Genomic DNA, 19,165 nt, shown 5'->3' with positions numbered 1-19,165 from the left:
GGGGTTGAGGGTTAAGAAAGGATGGCAAGCACAAAACCAACAGTGCATTCACATAGTGAGACCAAAGGAGGTTAGCCTTAGGAGAGGGCCACAAAGATTCAATAGCTATGTGTGTAGTATGATCATATAAAATGGTGTCTATCAAAATGAACTCAAATGGAAGTTTTATGTTATTTTGTTTCTTGTTTGTCTGTTTTTACCCTTTCATCCCCTTTGTCACTGCTTTTTATTTTGTCCTGTATGTAAGTTTATCTGTTTGAGGAGGGTAAGGGAGAACACAGAAATAGGACAAAGACTGAACAAATGCAGCAGTGATACTCACTAGACATGATATTGAAAAAATGAACTGTACAGTGTGTGGGGGAGTAGGGTCAAGAAGAAAATTCTATTTTAAAAGAAATATATTCATTATTTGACTCATGTAACTGCATCCCCTTTGTACATCACATTTACAATAATAATAATTATTAAAAATCACTAAGAAGTTATCTCCTCCAGGTTCCAGTGGCTCATGCCTATAATCCTCCATACTCAGAAGGCTGAAGTCTAAGGACCATGGTTCAAAGCTAGCCCAGGCAAAAGTTGATAAGGCTTTCACTCTCATTAACCACTTAAAAGCCGAAAGTAGAGGTGTGGCTCAAATGATATAGTACTAACTTTGAGCAAAAGTGCCCAGGCACAGTGCTCTGGCTCTGAGTTCAAGCCCTAGAATCCAAACAAAAAAAGTAAGCAAACTAGAAGCAGATATCCCCAAGATACCCAAGATAGTTCATGCTTAGTCCCAGTATGAGGGAGGGTGATGTAGGAGGAACTTGCATTTAAGATTATCCTGGATTGTATAGTGAGATCTTGTTTTAAAAATAAAGAGAAGAAAGAAGGGTAAAATAGGCATTCCTCATTATGATTCCAATTATCTAAAAATTTACATGTAGAAAATTGATGCATAATGAAGTGAACAGATAAAAAGATTGTTCTCACATGGTTCAGTGACTTTCTCCTTTACCTGTGATTTGACCTATGTTTATTTACATATGAAAAGAAGGCTATCTTGATTATTCAAAAGAGCAAAAATTTAACTAGCATGCAGATATAAAAAAAAAATTCTTAAGGTCGCCTGATGATGTTACTGTCAGTGTGAATCTTTTTTTTTTTTTTTTTTTTTTTTGCCAGTCCTGGGGCTTAAACTCAGGGCCTGGCCATTTCCCTTGGACACCTTTTGCTCAAGGCTAGCACACTGCCACTTGAGCCACAGCACCACTTCCTGGCCTTTTCTGAGTATGTGGTATGGAGTAACTGAGCCCAGGGCTTCATGCATGCTAGGCGAGCACTCTACCACTAGGCTACACTCCCGGCCCGAGAGTACATCTTTAACTAGGGCAATTCTGGAAATCTGAAGGATTTTGTTTTGTTAGTTGGCTTTTGTTTTACTCTGTTTAAGTTATGATTTCAAAACATTAAGAAATTCCCTCTTATGGTTTATTTTGTTTGATTTCTGCATTATTCACTATATGAGTAAATGTTCTATATTACCATAGGTAAGTTTAATACAAGTCCTAATGCAAAAGAAGGAAATGAAGGCACTTACCAATGATAGGAGAAACACAGCTGTAGTATTTTTGTAGGTCACATTCTTTTCCATTTCCTTAAAAATAATAAATTTAACATGCATTTTATTTTTCATTTGTTTGGGGGTTTTGTGGGTGCTGGGGAATGAACATATATCGTGAACCAGAGCACCCCTTACCAATGAACATCCGGCAAGCCGTAGGACTGTCCATAAAATAAGCAGCTAATGTCACACATTTCATCTGTCCATCCATTTGTCCATCCATCCAGACATTTATTATTTGTGAGATAACTATGATTACATAGTAAGATCTAATGAAACTACCTAGAGCAGAATAGTTTTTTTTAAATTTCTTTCAAGTTTTGCCTCTACAATTCTAAAATCCTTAAGTGAAACTGAAAGTTTCAGATGTTGGCAGCCTTTTAATTTAATTTTATTATTGTTATTTTTTTGCCAGTCATGGGGCTTACACTTAGGGTCTGAGCAGTGTCCTTGAGCTTTCTCAATGCTAGAGCTCTACCACTTGAGCCACAACACCACTTCCAGGTTTTTTCTATGTATGTGGTACCGAGGAATCAAACCTGGGTCTTTGTACATGCTAGGCAAGCCTTTACCACTAGACCAAACTCCTGGCCCCAATCTTTTAATTTTAAAGCTCACATTTACTATATTATTTGATTCAGTTGGTGATCTTCTGATGAGAAAATTTTCATTTAAAAAACAAATTAAGAAACCAAGCCTTAGGAAGCAGCTTGTCCAAGGCTAAGTCATCAGTTTGCTCTGAATATCTTCTATCCTACTCTGACCATGCAGATATTTATCCATTTATCTATCTATCTATTCAACTGTGTACTTGCTTACCTAATCTAAACACACACACACACACACACACACACACACACAATACACACACAATGAGTGGATGCCTCTCCAGATAGAATGAAGGCAGATAAGCACCAATATCCATTAATGTCAAGACAAACAAAAAATCAATATCTATTCCAGTGGAGTTTAACCCCAAGACTGATTCTAAAAACGTAGTTTTGAATTGCATCTGAATATGTCTTTATTGCTATGCCCATGTGGTTTCTGAGGTTAGTACAATGTTTAGTCAGTAATCTGGCCAATAAGCAAAGGAGAATGTTTTAGTAGAATTTGTGGACAATGTGTAGAATGCATGCCTAAATACACTAATGAACTGCGAGAAGTGAAAAACAGAAAGAAGACCTGCCTTTAATGTTGTTAATAGAAAATTTCTCTTTTCAAACCATGCCTTCCTCCCTTCTAAAACATGATGAAATTTTGGAATTAACCCATAACTGAATAGCTTCTTGGGGTTAGTTTAGCTAATTAATTTTAAATCTTTATTTCTTCATCTACAAGTAAAATTAAAGGGATTTGAAAGGCCCAAAATGGTAATCATCTTTGTGGTTTATGCAGCATCTTGCTTATTTTTTGGTCCATACTCATAATTTGTACTTTATAAAAAAATAGTTAAGTTCTTTTGTGTGTTTTTTGCCAGTCCTGGGCTTGAGCTCAGGGCCTGAGCAATGTCCTTGGACTTTCTCAAGGCTAGAGCTCTACCACTTGAGCCTCAGCACCGCTTCTAGCTTTTTTTCTATGTATGTGGTACTGGGGAATCAAACTCTGGCCTTTTTATGGGTTGGTAGTTTGCAGGGATCTGAAAAATAGTTCTTCAGAAACATAGTATTGGTTAAGGGAAGAGGTAGCATTAATATATCTTTGAGGTTTCTCTTATGGAAGAGAGGAGAAAGGATAAGTCAGATGTGGAGGAAGAGAGGAAGAATAATTGCAAACTGGCTTTCCTTTAATATGGTTTACATTGTTCATAGGTATGTTATGGAAAGGTAGAATTAAGGAAATCTGGATAGCAATCTTGGTAGATAGGGAGGGAGGGTGATAGAAAGGTAGATTCTATCCCTGACACTTTTTTTTCCTTACCAGTTATGGAGCTTGAACTCAGGGCTTGAGCACTGCCCTTGGGCTCTCTCAAGGCTAGAGCTCTGCCACTTGAGCCACACACAACACCACTTTTGGCTTTTCTTTTACAGTATGTGGTGTTGAGGAATCAAACCCCAGTCTTTGTGCATACTAGGCAAGCACTCTACCATTCGGCCAAACTCCCAGCCCTAAGCCTGACACTTTTTTCTACAAACTTATTTAATCCTTGTAACAGCCCTGGAAGTTATTACAAGTAGCTCCTCAGTGGGCAGAAAGTAAGACAGGTAAATCCATTTGTATGAGATCACCCAGATTAGCCACTGTGAGCTGCTAGATCAGATTCCGCACTTACCCACCTTGATCTCTCACCTCTATCACCAGCCGCAGGAGAATCCCTGGCTGTGGAAATGTCTCAAACTCCATGCAGAGGAGACTTAGAGTCTCTTGTAGTAACAATATGTAGAATTTCCCCAAAGTATTCATAAGACCAAGTGCACATGACCTGATTTTTCTTTAAAATTAAGAATACCTTCATGTGCATTTTCAGGTACCTGCTAGTTGCAACCTTTGGAAATAAAGAACTAGGGATTTATCTTCAGAACATAATTGTCTTTTATAGAAATTTCTGCAGGACTTCATGACTTCAAATATATCAGTAGAGTTACATTTGGAGGATGAATGAGTTTCCAGCATGGAATTTCATAAGAATAGGAAACAACTGGATGGACTATTGTCTTCCCATGTTTCAAATTAAGAATCTTTACTGGAGTATGGGCAATTGTGTTTTTTTTTTTTTTACCTGGAAGCAGAAAGGGTAAACATCCACATTGCCTTTTTATGTGCCGGGCTTTGCATTCCTTCAAACAACCATAAGTACTGTAGCTGTGAAAATTCTGCAGCTTGATATCAGGATTGCATTCTCCCCAGGGGTATTCTTGGTGAATTGTCTGAAGACAAAGCAAATTCCTGCTTCAAAACATTCATCTAAGTCAATACGCATACATAGTTTTATTTTCACTCAGAGCTCTTCAACACTGAAATTTGGCAATACCTGCCTATTTTGCCTACACTAATAGGCTGAAACCCCCTATAGCTAAGTATTAGAGTGGTCTTTTTACATTTATCTGAAATGATAGTTCATAAAATCTCAGAGACTAATAATTATAAAAATGAACTGATATATTACAGAGGCTTGGCCCAAGTCTGCCAAGCAGTGAGAGAATCCTGAATCCAAACCCCAGTAGACCAACTAATTAAATAAGTAAAACATACAGAAAAAATTAACTCATATACAATCATGTTAGTAAATGTTGAGTTAGAAGTCATCAACCAATTCACAAAGAAGGAGCAAAAATTCACTAAGCCTTTAGTGAATATGTACAGTGTTCCAGTTACAAAGTAAATGCTTTCTTTATGTGATTAGATTAAATTTCAATACTAACTAGAAAGAGGAATATTCCCCATCCTTGGTTGTATAGGAAGAGGACACAAAATCAGCAAGTTAATAAAAATAACTTCTGAGCCAGTAAGTAGATGGATAATGTAGTCAAGCCAGAGTTTCCTGTTTGTTGCTTGCACACTTTGCCATTCTAATTTTCCCCTTCCCAGTTGATTCCCAGAGACAAAACAACATGTTCAGAAACTTCTGACTTTCTAATGAGAGTTACTTTGGATTGTATAGCTTCCCAGCTTGCACTCAGATTATATATATGAGTTCACTGCTTCTTTTTGCTCTAAAATTTTTTTGAATTTGCATAGATTTGTAATGAGAAAGGATTTCATTGTGGTAATTCCACAGATCACATAATGTCCTTTGAAAAAGCCTATCCCTCCTCTATCATCTCCCTATTCCTTCCTTCCTCCTTCCTTTTACTTGTTCTTTTCTTTTGTTGTGCTGTTCTTGGCCTTGAACTCAGGCTGGGCATTGTCACTGATATTGTCTACCTCTTGAGCCATAGCTCCACTTCCAGCTTTTTCTGAGTAGTTTGTTGGAGTTGAGAGGCTTATGGACTTACTTGACTTTCACTGTGATCTTCAGATCTCAGCCTTCTCAGTACCTAGGATTAAAGGTATGAGGCACTAGCATGGAACCCTCATTCCTTTTCCATATTGGTATGTTTTTCTATGCTGCACTTATATGACTGCATGCATGCGTACTGCACGTGTATGTTGTATATGTAATGTTCTTGGATTCTTTCACCTCTCAGCACACTTTGCCCCCCATTCTTTAGCCTGCTGATACTGATAAAGTATGTACAAGGAGGAATAGACAATAATTCCTACTATTTACCAAGCATGTACCTCCTGCTGAAGGAAAAGAATGCAATATGGGACTTCGGGATTTCCTGTCCTATTTGAAGGAATAGGAAAGAAGGGTTTCATTTGTTGTTTTAATGCACTCACTGCCCCACCTGATTCCCCCTGACTCTGCCTCTCTCTAGCACTTACTTTGAGTTGGCGGATGGTCACCCGTGCATGCATGCCCACTGGTGAGGACAGGCCCAACCCATCAAACTGGGGCTCCTTCTTAGGTGAATGGATAACAAATATGATCCCAGCATCAGCAAAGCCCAGTGTGGGCTTATCAATAAACTCCTCCTGAAACATAAATACCCATGTTCTCAAACACCAGTGCTTAGGATTTCACTTCATCATGCCACCATGGCATTAGATTGCCCTAAACAGCCAATTTAATATTAAGTTTCAGTCTGTTTATGTGTTGTAGTTTTTTGTTTGTTGGTTTGATTTTGCCAGTATGGGGCTTGACATCAGGATCCTGGCTGTGTCCCTGAGCCTATCTGTAATGTAAATAGGAAGAACACTGTAGTTGGGTAGGATTCATAGCCATCTCTCTCATTTCTCTCATGAATTGTGTGCTTTTCGATACTTCAGCCATTCAGAACTTTTATAAATTCATCATGCTTTTAAGTTCACAAGAGTAGCATAGTAAAACAAGACAGAAAGTGAAAGTGAGCTTTGAGAATTCATGTATCAGATACTCTTGAGGATGGCAACAGTGCATTTGCTAGGCTTCTGAACATGTCAAATCATTTATAACCTGCCAGACCAATACAAACACAATACAAAACAAAAACTGGAGCAGTTATCTTACACACACACACACACACACACACACACACACACACACTACATTAGTACAATCTGCTTCTTTGTTTTGTGGTGTGAATAATTCCAGGAGTCATGCTAGTGAAAATCAGTAGGACAGCAAGAATCTGCAGACTGAATCAAAAATTGCCTTTTTGTCAGGTGCTGGTGGCTCAAGCCTGTAATCCTAGCTACTCAGAAGTCTTAGATCTGAGGATCATAGTTCAAAGCCAGTACAGGCACAGAAGTCCATGAGTCTTTTATCTCCAATTAACCAGCAGAAAACCAGAAGTGGTGCTGTGGCTCAAGTGGTAGAGCAATAGCCTTGAGCTGAAGAGCTCAGGGACAGTGCCCAGGCCCAGATTTCAAGCACCACCCCCAAATAATTGCCTTTTTATTTTCTAAGCCAATAGTTACATAACATCTATAGACCCTAGAGGAACTAACAAAAGGTAAAATAGTACTTAACTGGTGAAAAATATCCTGATCACATGTCTTTATACTCAAGTACCTCTTTCATCATGACCCCTGTCTAAGTTGAAGAAAGTTCAGTACCTGCTTAACATTGAAGAGCAAGTTTAAGCCTCTTCCAGAGACACTCACTTTTTTCTTTCCTTGGATATTTTCACCATGATTGAAAGTAAAACAATTTCCATATTCAGTGAAGACATGTTTAAAATCCTCAATGGGAAATAAAACATAGTTAGTTGAGCATTTTTATCAAGTCTAAAGTTGACATTACTTTGACTTTTTTCTAGTTACACTTAAAGGAGAAATAGACATACCCAAAAGAACTCAGGGTCTATGGACTTATATGCATACACATATTAATAACAGCTTTTCTTTTTTTATGCCACCCCTGGAGCTTGAATGTGGAGCCGGGGCATTGTCCCTGAACTTCTTTTGCTCAAGGCTATCACTCTACCACTTGAGCTACCATGTTACTTCCTGCTTTTTCTGTTTATGTGGTACTGAGGAAGCCAACCCAGAGCTTCATGCATATTAGGCAGACAATCTACCATTAAGCCAAATTCCTAGCCCTAGCTTTCATTTTTAAGGAGGAAATTTATGTCCATTTATATGTGATTTTTATGATAATTATTCATATATAATGAAGTGTGCTTATAGTGTTTACAATGAGAACTAAGTCAACAGTGATACTAACTAGATACTATGTTGAAAATGCACTATATAACTTGGGAAGAGAGTGGGGTCAGGAGGGAAAAAAACTGGGAGAAAATGAGGGAAGAAATAACATTGCTGAAAAAGAAATGTACTCGATAGCTGACTTGTGTAAATGTAACCCCTCTATATATTACCTTTACAATAAAAATAAAATAAAATAATCATTTATAAATAACTTTTTCTAGGTTTCAATAAAGATCCATGGGAATATATGCTTTTATGTGCAGTAGTTTTATTCAATATCATTTCCTTGAGAAGCCACCCATTGTATTTGCTAACTGTGGGAAAATCACACTCCTCGGCCCTTTGACATCCTACAGCCTCTTGCAGCCACAGTGCTGGTTTGCATGAGACAAGGACTGGACTGATGAGCATATCTCATCCTCCTGCCTCGGTGACTCGTTCTGAAATTGATCTGTTCTGCAAAGCCAGAGACTTCCATGGAATTTTATATGGATATTGAATTTCTATCCTATGAGAATGATAGTCTTCATTTGGCTTGGTTATTTTACTGGCTGTCTCTGTATCAAATTAACACAGAAAGAAGCCAAAAAAATTTATAAGGCCCGAAACAAAGGCGGTCTATAAATATTGGTTTTATACTCCTATGGTGCAGCAATTAATTTTATTTTATTCTTTGTTTCTGGTATGGTTAGTTTATTTTTTTCATTTTATTTTTTATTATCAAGGTAATGTATAGAGGGGTTACAGTTACATTCATGAGATAGTGGGTGCATTACTTCTCACACACTGATACTCCTTCTCATGTTTTTGTCCCCATTTCCTGACCCTCACCAGCTCCCAATCATCTTCCCTTCCCTTTCCTATTTCAAATAAACAACAAATAAACATATATACAATACACCAGGTAACAAAATCAGACGCAGTAACAATATGAGATTAACCAAAGGGCAATAAAGGAGAAGAGAAATGACATAGTACATAACAACAACAATCACTCAAGATAAAGCTCTTGTTTCCATATCCTAGAGACCCTTTCATTTAGTCTCATCCTATATGACCTTATGTATCTAAGTTTTATGCTATTTTAATCCTCTGCTAGGAGAGTTCTAGATGTGTACTAATTATTACAAATGAGGGAAACCATTGGCCCTATGTGCCTTTTGATCTGGCTTACTTCACTTAATGTGATTTCTTCCAAGTCTTTCCATTTCCTTACAAATGGGATAATGCCATTCTTTCTGATGGCACTATAGAATTCCATTGTGTATAAATACCACATCTTGTTGATCCAATCATCTACTGAGGGGCATCTGGGTTGGTTCCATATCTTTGCTATGGTAAATAGTAATTGGTGCAGCAATGTAAAGCTGCTCCTCCTTAGGTAAGTCAATTCAGTCCCTTTACTCCTGGCTTATTAATGCTGAGTGTCTGTAGAATACAGATGCAAAAGTCTTTTTTACCCCAAATTTTCCAGTGGTGAATTTAGACCATCTCTCTCAATTATCTTCACTCCTTTGAATTGTCCGTAAGTATTTTTTGGTCTACCATTGTGCCTCCTTAAAGCTCGCAAAGTGCTATGGAACCATGAGTTTGTAAACTTTACTTTGCAACAGAGATGATCAAATTTGTGAGGTAAAAAAAATAGGTGCCATACACATTGCCTACATGCTTTATTAATAGATTCCTGGTGTTATCATTTTATTTCCAATGGAAATAAATGATATAAGTAATTTAGTCATAAATTTTTGCTGAGTTTTGAAGGTTGACATCTGTATCTTAGCTATTTGGAAAAGTCAAGATTGGGATGATCAAATTTCTAAGGCAGCCTGAGCAGGAAAGTCTACAAAGTTCTGTCTTAATGGAAGAAGCTACAATGGGATGTTTAAAGTAGGTGGATTTCTGCTCTGAGGCTGGGACAAAAAGCAAGACTATATAGTTCAATAATAATTAATAGAAAAAAGTGTACTATAGTCATGGCTCAGCAGGGGAGTAGTTGCTTAACAAGTATGAGGACCTTAATTTCAAACTATGCTACATCTATTAAAAAATAAAAAAAAAACTAAACAAAAAAGCAGCCAACTGTCAGTGGCTCATGCCTGCAGTCCTAACTACTCAGGAGGCTGAGATCTGAGGTTCATAGCTGGAAGCCAGTCTGGGCTGGCTCAATTAATTAGAGAAAAAGCCAGATGTGTCACTGTGGCTCAAGTGTTAAGAGTGCTAGCCTTGAGTAAAAGAAGCTCAGAGACCGCATCTAGACCCAGAGTTCAAGCAAAAGACAAAAAACAAACAAACAAACAAAAAACATCCCCCCCCACACACAAGGAAACAAAATACCTTCAGAATTTTATAAGTATTGTGAGTGTGAATATGCATCATAGACATTATATATTGCATATTATTCTTTGTATACTGGGGTACTGTCATCTTCTATATCCTCTCATAATACAGTAAAAAACAGAAATGACTTAATCATAATAGAAATGTTTCAGGTTCCAATAAAAATAGAGTGGGATACTGAAGAATTAAGATTAAAATGTTCTCTTGTGAAATTGCTTTTCTTTTGGAAGAGAAAGGCCATGACAGCATCTTTTTTTCTGTCTAATACCTTGAAAAAAGCAAGGTGGTTCACAGTATTGTGTATCTTCTGATAATATAAAGCAGAAGGTAACTAGCAGAGCTTATCAAATTCAGGTCAATTATCCAAGGAAGTGAACTTTATCTCAGTGTGAAACGATGCACAAAGAAGCTTATTATCATCATGCTATTTGGAGACATTTCAGAATCATTACCTTTGGGCTGCATGGCCTTCCAAAAAAGTCACAATCCAACAAAGTGCTATTATTGAGATAGAAACCATTGTTCTTCACAAACTCTATGATGCTGAAGTTTTGGTGACTGGCAGCAAAATCAATAGCCTCATCAGAATCAGTGAAATTGACTCTGGTTTCCTGCAGATGAAGAACTTTGGAGACTACGTCCCATAAGAAAAAAATAATGCCAAATTTGGCTACAGCATCAGTTTGGAACCTATTGGTAGGAATAAAAATAATGGTCAGAGAAATACAACCCTAAATTAGCATCTTCTTATCTTTTACACTCCCTCTTTCACAAGATATGGTGAAAGGGGTAGCACTGATCAAGCTGCATTGTACTTCAAATTGATATGCTGGACTGAAAAGTCCTTCTACAAATACCCAAAGCTAAGCCTTCCTTCCTAAGGACGGATTAAGATTGCTATCCCTCCCCACCCTACCCCCAAAGCCTGATCCAGAGCAATGAATCCACTCATACAAGCCCCTGGCTCCTGGGAAATTGTAAGCTGATATTTTATACCAGTAACACTTTATATCGTATTTTTCTATCACCCAAAACTGATTCACTACAATGAAACAGAGGAAGTACTCAAATACAATGTCATTGTCTTCACACAGGCCTGTTCCAATCTCAATCTTCTCTTTTCTCTAGAAAGAAATATTACAAGAAAATTAGATTGCTGTGTTTTCTATGCCTGAAGTTTTGCTCATATCATCCTGGAAAGATCATTTTTGGTTTTTTGTTGTGGTGGTTTTCATCACTGGGGTGAGCTCAGGGTCTTACACCTGCCAGCCAGGCTTTTGATGACACAGCGCCAGCCATATTTTGTTTGTTCTGTGTCATTAATTATTGTTTTCCTCGGGAGAAAGATGAATGGAAAAGAAAATGCAATGTGTTCTTTTTAAAAATTATTTATTTACTAATTGAAATGCAATATGACATGAATTGCATAGTTAAAATCATAGTGAAACATAAATCTCAACCAATTCAAGCAATGCCTTCAATTCAAATTCAGAAACCTATTAAACATATGTAAGTTATGTGGAAGCATTTTTCTCGGGTAATTATCTAAAGCCAATAAAAAGAAGTCATTTATATATAAATACTTCTTCATTTAGTATATTATAAAATGAATAGTATTCTCAGTAATAAAATACGTAGTATAGTATACATATAGTTTAAATGATCGTTTATGAAGCACTTATATTTAGTAGTTTATTGTATTTTATTTCTATTTTTATGTGTCTTCCTTCTTTTCAAAATTGTAAAACTGTAGAAAAATTCCTCCTTAGTGGGGCCTGGTGGCTCATTGTGCAAACAGAGCTATTCAGGATGCTAAGACCTGAGGATTGCAGTTTAAACTCAGCCCAGGAATAGCTATCATTACAGTCCAGCTCTTGTTCTGAGAAATATCTTGCAATTTAGTTGCTACTGAAACCTTGTATCTCCCTAGGTGAAATCTCTACTTAGTGGGCAAACTGGGGTGAGAATCATTCAATATCTCAGACTACCGGCTCTGGGGTGTAGCTCCAATAGGAGCTGTAAGTGGGAGTTACATGGAGGAAGGGCATTGCCAGTGTCTAAGCTGTATATTCCTAGAATTCAGCCTCTGCAACATGGAGCTGAATAATGGAAATGTGCTGGAAGCCTATACCCTCCGAGCACACTGGAGCTCTTCCTGGCCTTCTGTGACATGGAAGCACAAGACAAGATAAGGGAAAAGATACATACTTTACACTCCATAGACTTCCACTGTTGTTACTGCCATCAAATAGAAGCTCTGAATAAATATTTACTAATATTCTATAGTCTTATAGGATAATTTCCATAGACTTTAAGGAATTACATTTTAACAATATCTTCAAAGTTACATTTTCTTCCTTGGTGATGAAGTCTGGGGGGGGGGGTTCTTCCCTGTGTACTTTTGGAAGTAGTGTCTTTGTTTTCTTTCAATTAAGGGCACCAGCCACCAGCCTTTGCTTTTGTTAGAATGTAGCCATGTCACAGAGTGGAAGGCAAGGCATACAGAAAAACTTTTCTCTAGCAAGGGAGTGTGACATATCTGTGCTACCAGAGACCTTGATGGAGTGCTTCAATACTTGAAATACCATCAGCCATACAAACCTGTCTTATTATGTGCAGGCTCTTAGTAATATAGTAAGCAGCTGTTTTAGACTCTTAGAATGAAAGAAAATGGAAGTAGAAATACATTAAGCAGCTATTTTAGACTTTTCTCAGAATGAAAGAAAATGGAAGTAGATATTATCTGATCAGAGGTAATGACAATTATGTAAAGTGGATGATATTATTTCTTTTTTATTTGGTGGTACTGTGGTTTGAACTCAGGGGTGGGCAGGCAAGGGCTGTACCATTTGAACCATTCCTCCAGCCACATATGTGTATACTTCTGTGTGTATTGTGATAACGTATAGATGATGTCATATATAACCTACATATAATAAAACATAAATTTATATTTAAAATATGTTAATACTATACCACAGGTAATACACATACATATGTAGAAAACATATAAACATAAAATGAAGTACATTATTTAATGATGAACATATGTAGTATAAAAGGAAGTATATGTATAAGATATATAGTATGTGTCCATGTGTCTATGTAAATCAAAGCTATGAAAATGTAAATAACTGACCAAGGAGAATTCTGAAGAATTTCCCTCCTTTGTGTGTGGAAATCCACTCAGTGGTCATTCCAGCTTCATGGTAGACCATCACTAAACAATTACAAGGCAGTATCTGTGCAGCTACATGGGAGAATGCTGCCTTCTCCTTTCAGACTTGGCAGCCTGGCTGTGAATTGAAGCTTTTTGGAGGGAGTTGTCATCAAGGACCCAAGAACTGGTAACAGATCACTAAATTACGTGTTTCGTTTTTCTCAGCTCAGGGCTTCATGTGCCTGTCCAGGTGACCTCACCTGCATCTATTAAGATAACACCACATGCTTACTAGATTATTGCTGTGTAATTTGCACAACTACTCTATTTTCTAGACTTTCCTCATCTCCACCAGTGACTCTTGAAGTCAAATTTAATGATCCAGTATCCATGATACCCACACAGAGACTGCTACTTTCTTCTCTGGATTCTCAGACTCCTCCTGTCCCAGCTTTCTTTCCTTCTTTATTCCTTCTTTGCTTCCTCCTTTCCTTCTCTAATTTTTCTTTGTCCATGTACTGGTTAGGGCTTGAACTAGGGCCTGGGTATTGTCATTTGTCTTTTTTTTCCCCCCAAGGCTGCGGCCCTACAATTTGCACCACACTCAACTTCTGCCTTTTTAGTGATTAATTGGAGATAAGAATCTCATAGACCTTTCTGCCTGGGCTGGATTCAAACTTCTATCCTCATATCTCAGCCTCCTAAGTAGCCATGATTACAAGAATGAGCCACAATTTTCTCTTATGACTCAATTAGCACATTGCATTTTGTTAGCTATGTTTCTTTTTTTGTTTTTGCTTTGTTTTGTTTTTGCTAAGTGGCAAACACAAAATACAGGAATCCAGACTTAATCATACAATTTGAGATTTACCTAAGATATAATTGTGAAATCAGGAAAACAAATAAGGAAAATAACAGAGAAAGCTAGTCATTCTGTTTCTTTTCCTAAATGTGTATATTTAAATACAATTAAAAAGTCAATGTTTCACCTATACTAAACATCAAGGGAGAAGATGTTATACCAATCGTCTACTTAAAGTTGCATTAGAAAATCTATAGACTTAAAAATTAAATTTTACCTGTTCAAGTTACAAAATGTCACAGCTGGAAACTCAATCTTTTCCACATACTGCACTTCTACCGAGGTAGTGGTTGGCCAGGTGAAGTAGTTGACCAAACGGCTATAGATCTGCCACACTAGCAGTGAGACGGAGCCCAGTACCACGGTCAACCAGATGGCCTTGCGAACTTTGTTCTGGTTCTGAGCAATATTATGTACCCCATGAAAGGATGTGGAGGTGGCAAAGTCATGGTCACACTTCTTCCGGTCCGTGGGAGATAGCAGTGGCTTCTTGGAAAGGTAAAGCTTTATCTTTTCTAAGAGTCCTTCGGTTTGGTTGACAGAAGAGTTAAAACAAAGAAAAGTCATGAGTTAAGGAAATCTAATGTTCTCTATAGAAGAAAAATCACAATTTACCTATGAGTAGACAGTTGATATTCTTTCTGTGTACATCAGAGTGAACACTGACTTTGCATTGGATGATTTATTGTGGAATCAATAAGTATAAGTGTTAGTTAAATGCATCTACTGGGATTGTGTTAAAGCTGTTGAGAATATGCCTAATGTTAATGAGAAAGTTCAATGGCATCTTATGCATTGATTATAATTTCCAGCTTCAAATTTACCTTTCCGTGAGTGGGTTATTCACAACAACTTACAATCTAAAACAAATGGAGCTGGAAGCATGGCCTAGCATCACAGTGCTTGCCTAGCATTCACACATCCCTGGGTTTGATTCTTTGGTACCACATACACAAAAAAAGCCAGATATGGTACTGTGGCTCAAGTGACAGGGTGCTAGCCTTAAGAAAGCTCAAGGACTGTGCCCAGGCCCTGAGATCAAGCCCCAGGTTTGGCAAAAAAAAAAAAAAATTGCATTAACGTTTAAATTACTTCCTCTCCTGAAAGAATAAAAATTCTTTATCTGCCATGAATAAAATCAGGGTTTCCCTTTTGTCATTTTTTAAAAGTCAGTTCTGGGTTTGAACTCCAGACCGCATGCTTTCTCATGCTTGGCATCCTACCACTTCAGCCTTATCTTCACCTCTGGCTTTTTGCTTGTTAACTGGAAAAAAGATTTTCCTGAATTTGTCTATACCAGTCTGGCTTCAAGCTGCTATTTTCAAATCTCAGCCTCCTCTGGGATTACATAAAGGAGCCACCACAATCTGTTTAGGGTTACTCATCTGAGAGTCACAAGTGAAGCTCCAAGAAGTCAGTTCTTCCATTCATCTCTGTTCTGTGGTGTTACAGTTTATATTAGATGTAACTTTTTATGTTTTATATGCTTTCATACCCAACTATTTTATTTCTCTATAGATTATTTACTCAGAATGTTTAAAATGTTAAAATGACATTAGTAGAAGTCTGGCACCAGTGATGCATGCCTAGTCAGGAGGCTGTGATATGGAGGAATGTAACTTGAGGCCAGCCAGGGCAGAAAAAGCTTTCTAGATTCCATTTTCAAAATAACCAGAAGATAACAGGGCTGAAAGTATGTATGATTCCCTGAGTTCAAACCCTAGTAACCATTTTTAAAAAGTTAAAGTGTCATTGTTAAGTAAGTTTCAGCTGAATAGGTGAATGTATCCTTTTGTAGCTATCAATAGTCAAGTAATGTTTGTTGATGCTGTATGTCAGAAACCCAATCCATGAGGATTACACTGAGATGCTTTTGGTATTATAGGACATGATTAGAATTTTCTTCTAGTTTGCTTTGACTTCATCAGCTGGAAGTGGGAGTCATGCTGGGCTTTGATGGGAAAACCTAATTCTGGTCCAGCCCCATAGCTTCCATTCTATGCAACCTGAGACAAGGTTCTTCCTCTTCCTTCCACCTCCTCTGTCAAGCACCAGCAATGGAAGCTGTCTTGTGTTTTACAGTATTGCATAACACAATTTGTGTACCTAGTTCAGCCCACAGAACCTAGCCACAATAAGCATTGAAGAGAATTGCGCATTTATAGGACTCTAAGTTAGAAGTCATTTAGAAAATAAGAAAAATACTGTGGCTCTATGGAAGCAATTTCAAATACCAAGCACCCATGGCTAACACCTAGTTAGCTAGACTCAGAATTGGAGCTAGCCTTGGCAGGCAAATTGGAGAGACTCATCTCTATTTAACTAGAAAAAAGCATCCTAGAAGTGGAGGCATAGCAAGAGGCCCTGTATTAAAGCCCTGATACTGGCCCCAAAATAAAATTAAATAAAAGCTGAGAGCATAGCCTAGTGGTAGAGTACTTGCCAAGCATGCATGAAGCCCAGGGTTCGATTCCTCAGTACGACATACACAGAAAAATCTGGAAGTGGTGTTGTGGCTCAAGTGGCAGAGCTCTAGCCTTGAGCAAAAAGTATCCAAGGGCAGTGCCCAGGCCCTGAGTTCAAGCCCCATGACTGGCCAGCCCCCCAAAAAGTAAATATAATGATATTGCATCATTTCCAAAGAAATGGAAGGATGGAGTTGGGAGGACAAACATGTTCAGTGAAATAACTCAAAGCCAGAGAGACAGAGGACGTATGTTTTCTTTCATATATGGAAGCTTGAATTAATATGTAAACATACACTTTCGGGTGATATCCAAATTCATACAAATGTATTGCCCAAAATATGGTAGATTCAAGGGAGAACTCAAATGATGTGAAAGGCTTATTCACAGTTCAACAAAATAAACATCAGGAACTGGGTAGTCAAAAGTATAGAGGGGGAGAAGAATCACCAGGAGAAGGGAAAGGAATCAATAGGAGAAGGGAAAGGAGGGTGAGAGGAAGAGGAAAATGTCGTTTCTAATTTCAATGAATATTAAGAGAAAGGGTGGGTTGGGAGGGATGGAGAATTATGGGGAGGGTGACATGGATTAGGTTTCATTGCATTATATATTACTTCATTGAATGACAATGCCTTTGTTCTTCTCAAAGATGAAATTTAAAAAACAATTTTAATGTACTCTTAATAAGGTTAATGCACTCTTTTCTAAGTGCTCATGCTATCCAGTATTAATGAATTAATATCAAGTACCATATATTACATCTATCCAAGCCCAGTGAAATGTTAGCAGCATGGAGATGTTATTATTCTTATTACTTAGCACAGGAACATATCTGTATTGCTGAGCTGTTGTTTACAAATCCATGTGAAGGTAAATTCACCCTGACAGAAAGTCAGCTTGTTTTTTTTAGACAACTTTACCTTGTCCTCTGAAAGGAGCCTAAGCCCCTGGTGAGGGGCTCATGGGTGTCGCTCATGGCAACCGATCAGAGATAACCACTGGGAAGCATGGTCCTAAAAGCACAAGTTTCAAGCTTGCCTTCGTAAACCACAACTCAAGAAGATTGATTCCCTGATAAGTTGGTCTCCCTTCCTGAGGAATTCTTAGCTAGTTCCAGAGACTTTTTAAAAAATAGCATTTCAGGTCAATAGTGAAGAAGCATGGCGATGTCTGTCACTCAGAAACTGTAGAACTGATTTAGTTCATGGCCCACCATCTGCAAAGCTGGAAACAGCTATACTCCTCACTAGATCACACACTGTAATTACAGGAAAGGGCTCAGTCCCCAGGTGTTGGGCCTAGTAGGAACATTTCTAGCAACACTGACCAAGTCATGTTGTTTTAAAAATCAAACGTGCAGAATACAACAGGTAGGAAGCAAATGAAATGAAACAACAGAACCTGATTCTAACACACAGTCATATTTTCAACTCCTTTTGAGTACTCCCTAAATAATGAATAATATATTTTTCAGCTGAACATGATATTGGAAATTACACCTATTCCAAATCAATAAGATGTTCCCCTTTACTTCTTTCGGGGCTGAAAGAACTCACGGTTCTGATGGTTTGCATCCTCCCGTACCTTTCTCAGAATATACTTTTGATTTCTCTCTCTTTTCCATCCTGACTGCAGTGAGCAGGAGACCTCAGAGATATCCAGTTTTCACCCATAATGATATTCATTTTGTGGCCTTTATATAAAATACAGCTGTCAAGGTTGTAAAATGTGGGTGCAATTTAAATATTTGTGTTGCTATGTTTAGCCTCATTAAAGCACATAATCTACAAACACAAAAATGTTGACAGAAGCAGCTATGGGCATTCATGGGCTAATGCGAAGCTACTTCAGAGTGAAAAACAGAAAGTATCATTAGGAAACTATTTTTTAAATTCCAGGAAATAGCCTGCCGAGTATCTGTGCTTTTATTTTAGTTATTTATTCATTTCTGTGCAATTTCTGGGTGATGTCCCTAAGCTTTATGTGCTCAACACTAGCACTCAAGCACTTGAGACACAGCTCTACTTCCGGGTTTGAGGAGAGCTTATTGGACATAAGAGTCTCAAGGACTTTCCCACCCAGGCTGGTTTTGAACCTCGAACCTCAGATTTCAGGTTCCTGAGCAACTAGAATTACAGATATGAGCCACCAGAGTGCAGCCTCTGGCAACCAGAGGACACTGAAGTGACTCACTTGAGACAGTCTCCTCAGCTTTAAGAGCTCTCTTTCTCTACATGCAATTTTGAGTCAAAATGAAGTTGGAATGAGTTTTTGTCAGAAAAGAATATTTTTCTTGGTTTCTTCCTAATAAGCAAAAAAACCAATAAAGTGAAGCACTAAAAATATCAACTTAAATTATAAAAATAGTATAAATCAGGTAAAAACACACATGCTAGTTTTATAGAATTCTGGAGAAATTACAATTATGCAATAGTAAATTGGAGGCTACACATTATTGTGTAAATGCTGCCATCTGTTGATGGTAATAAGGAATTGCATGTATCTCATCAGCGATAACACTCCCTCAGCTACATGCCCTAATGGAGGCACCAGTGCCA

The 19,165-nt window shown here is 37.8% G+C and overlaps 1 protein-coding gene across 1 annotated transcript in view; it reads right to left on the bottom strand.

Moving 5' to 3' along the window:
- Window positions 1-18,231, bottom strand: part of Asic5 (acid sensing ion channel subunit family member 5) — a 28,944-nt gene extending 10,713 nt beyond the window's left edge. Inside the window, exons 1-7 of the mRNA XM_090343986.1 lie at window positions 18,192-18,231; window positions 14,360-14,666; window positions 10,573-10,810; window positions 7,190-7,315; window positions 5,978-6,127; window positions 4,329-4,476; window positions 1,586-1,642 (exon numbers count right to left, since the gene is read on the bottom strand). Coding sequence (XP_090200112.1) covers window positions 1,586-1,642; window positions 4,329-4,476; window positions 5,978-6,127; window positions 7,190-7,315; window positions 10,573-10,810; window positions 14,360-14,666; window positions 18,192-18,231 — 1,066 coding nt within the window. The remainder of the gene's footprint in view (window positions 1-1,585; window positions 1,643-4,328; window positions 4,477-5,977; window positions 6,128-7,189; window positions 7,316-10,572; window positions 10,811-14,359; window positions 14,667-18,191) is intronic.
- Window positions 18,232-19,165: the final 934 nt, after the last annotated feature.

The sequence above is a fragment of the Megascapheus bottae genome, chromosome 13 (genome assembly GCF_031878675.1).
Source record: "Megascapheus bottae isolate mThoBot1 chromosome 13, mThoBot2.hap1, whole genome shotgun sequence".
NCBI lineage: Eukaryota > Metazoa > Chordata > Mammalia > Rodentia > Geomyidae > Megascapheus > Megascapheus bottae.
Note: the sequence above shows the minus strand (reverse complement) of the source record. Positions and strands in the feature narration are given on the sequence as shown.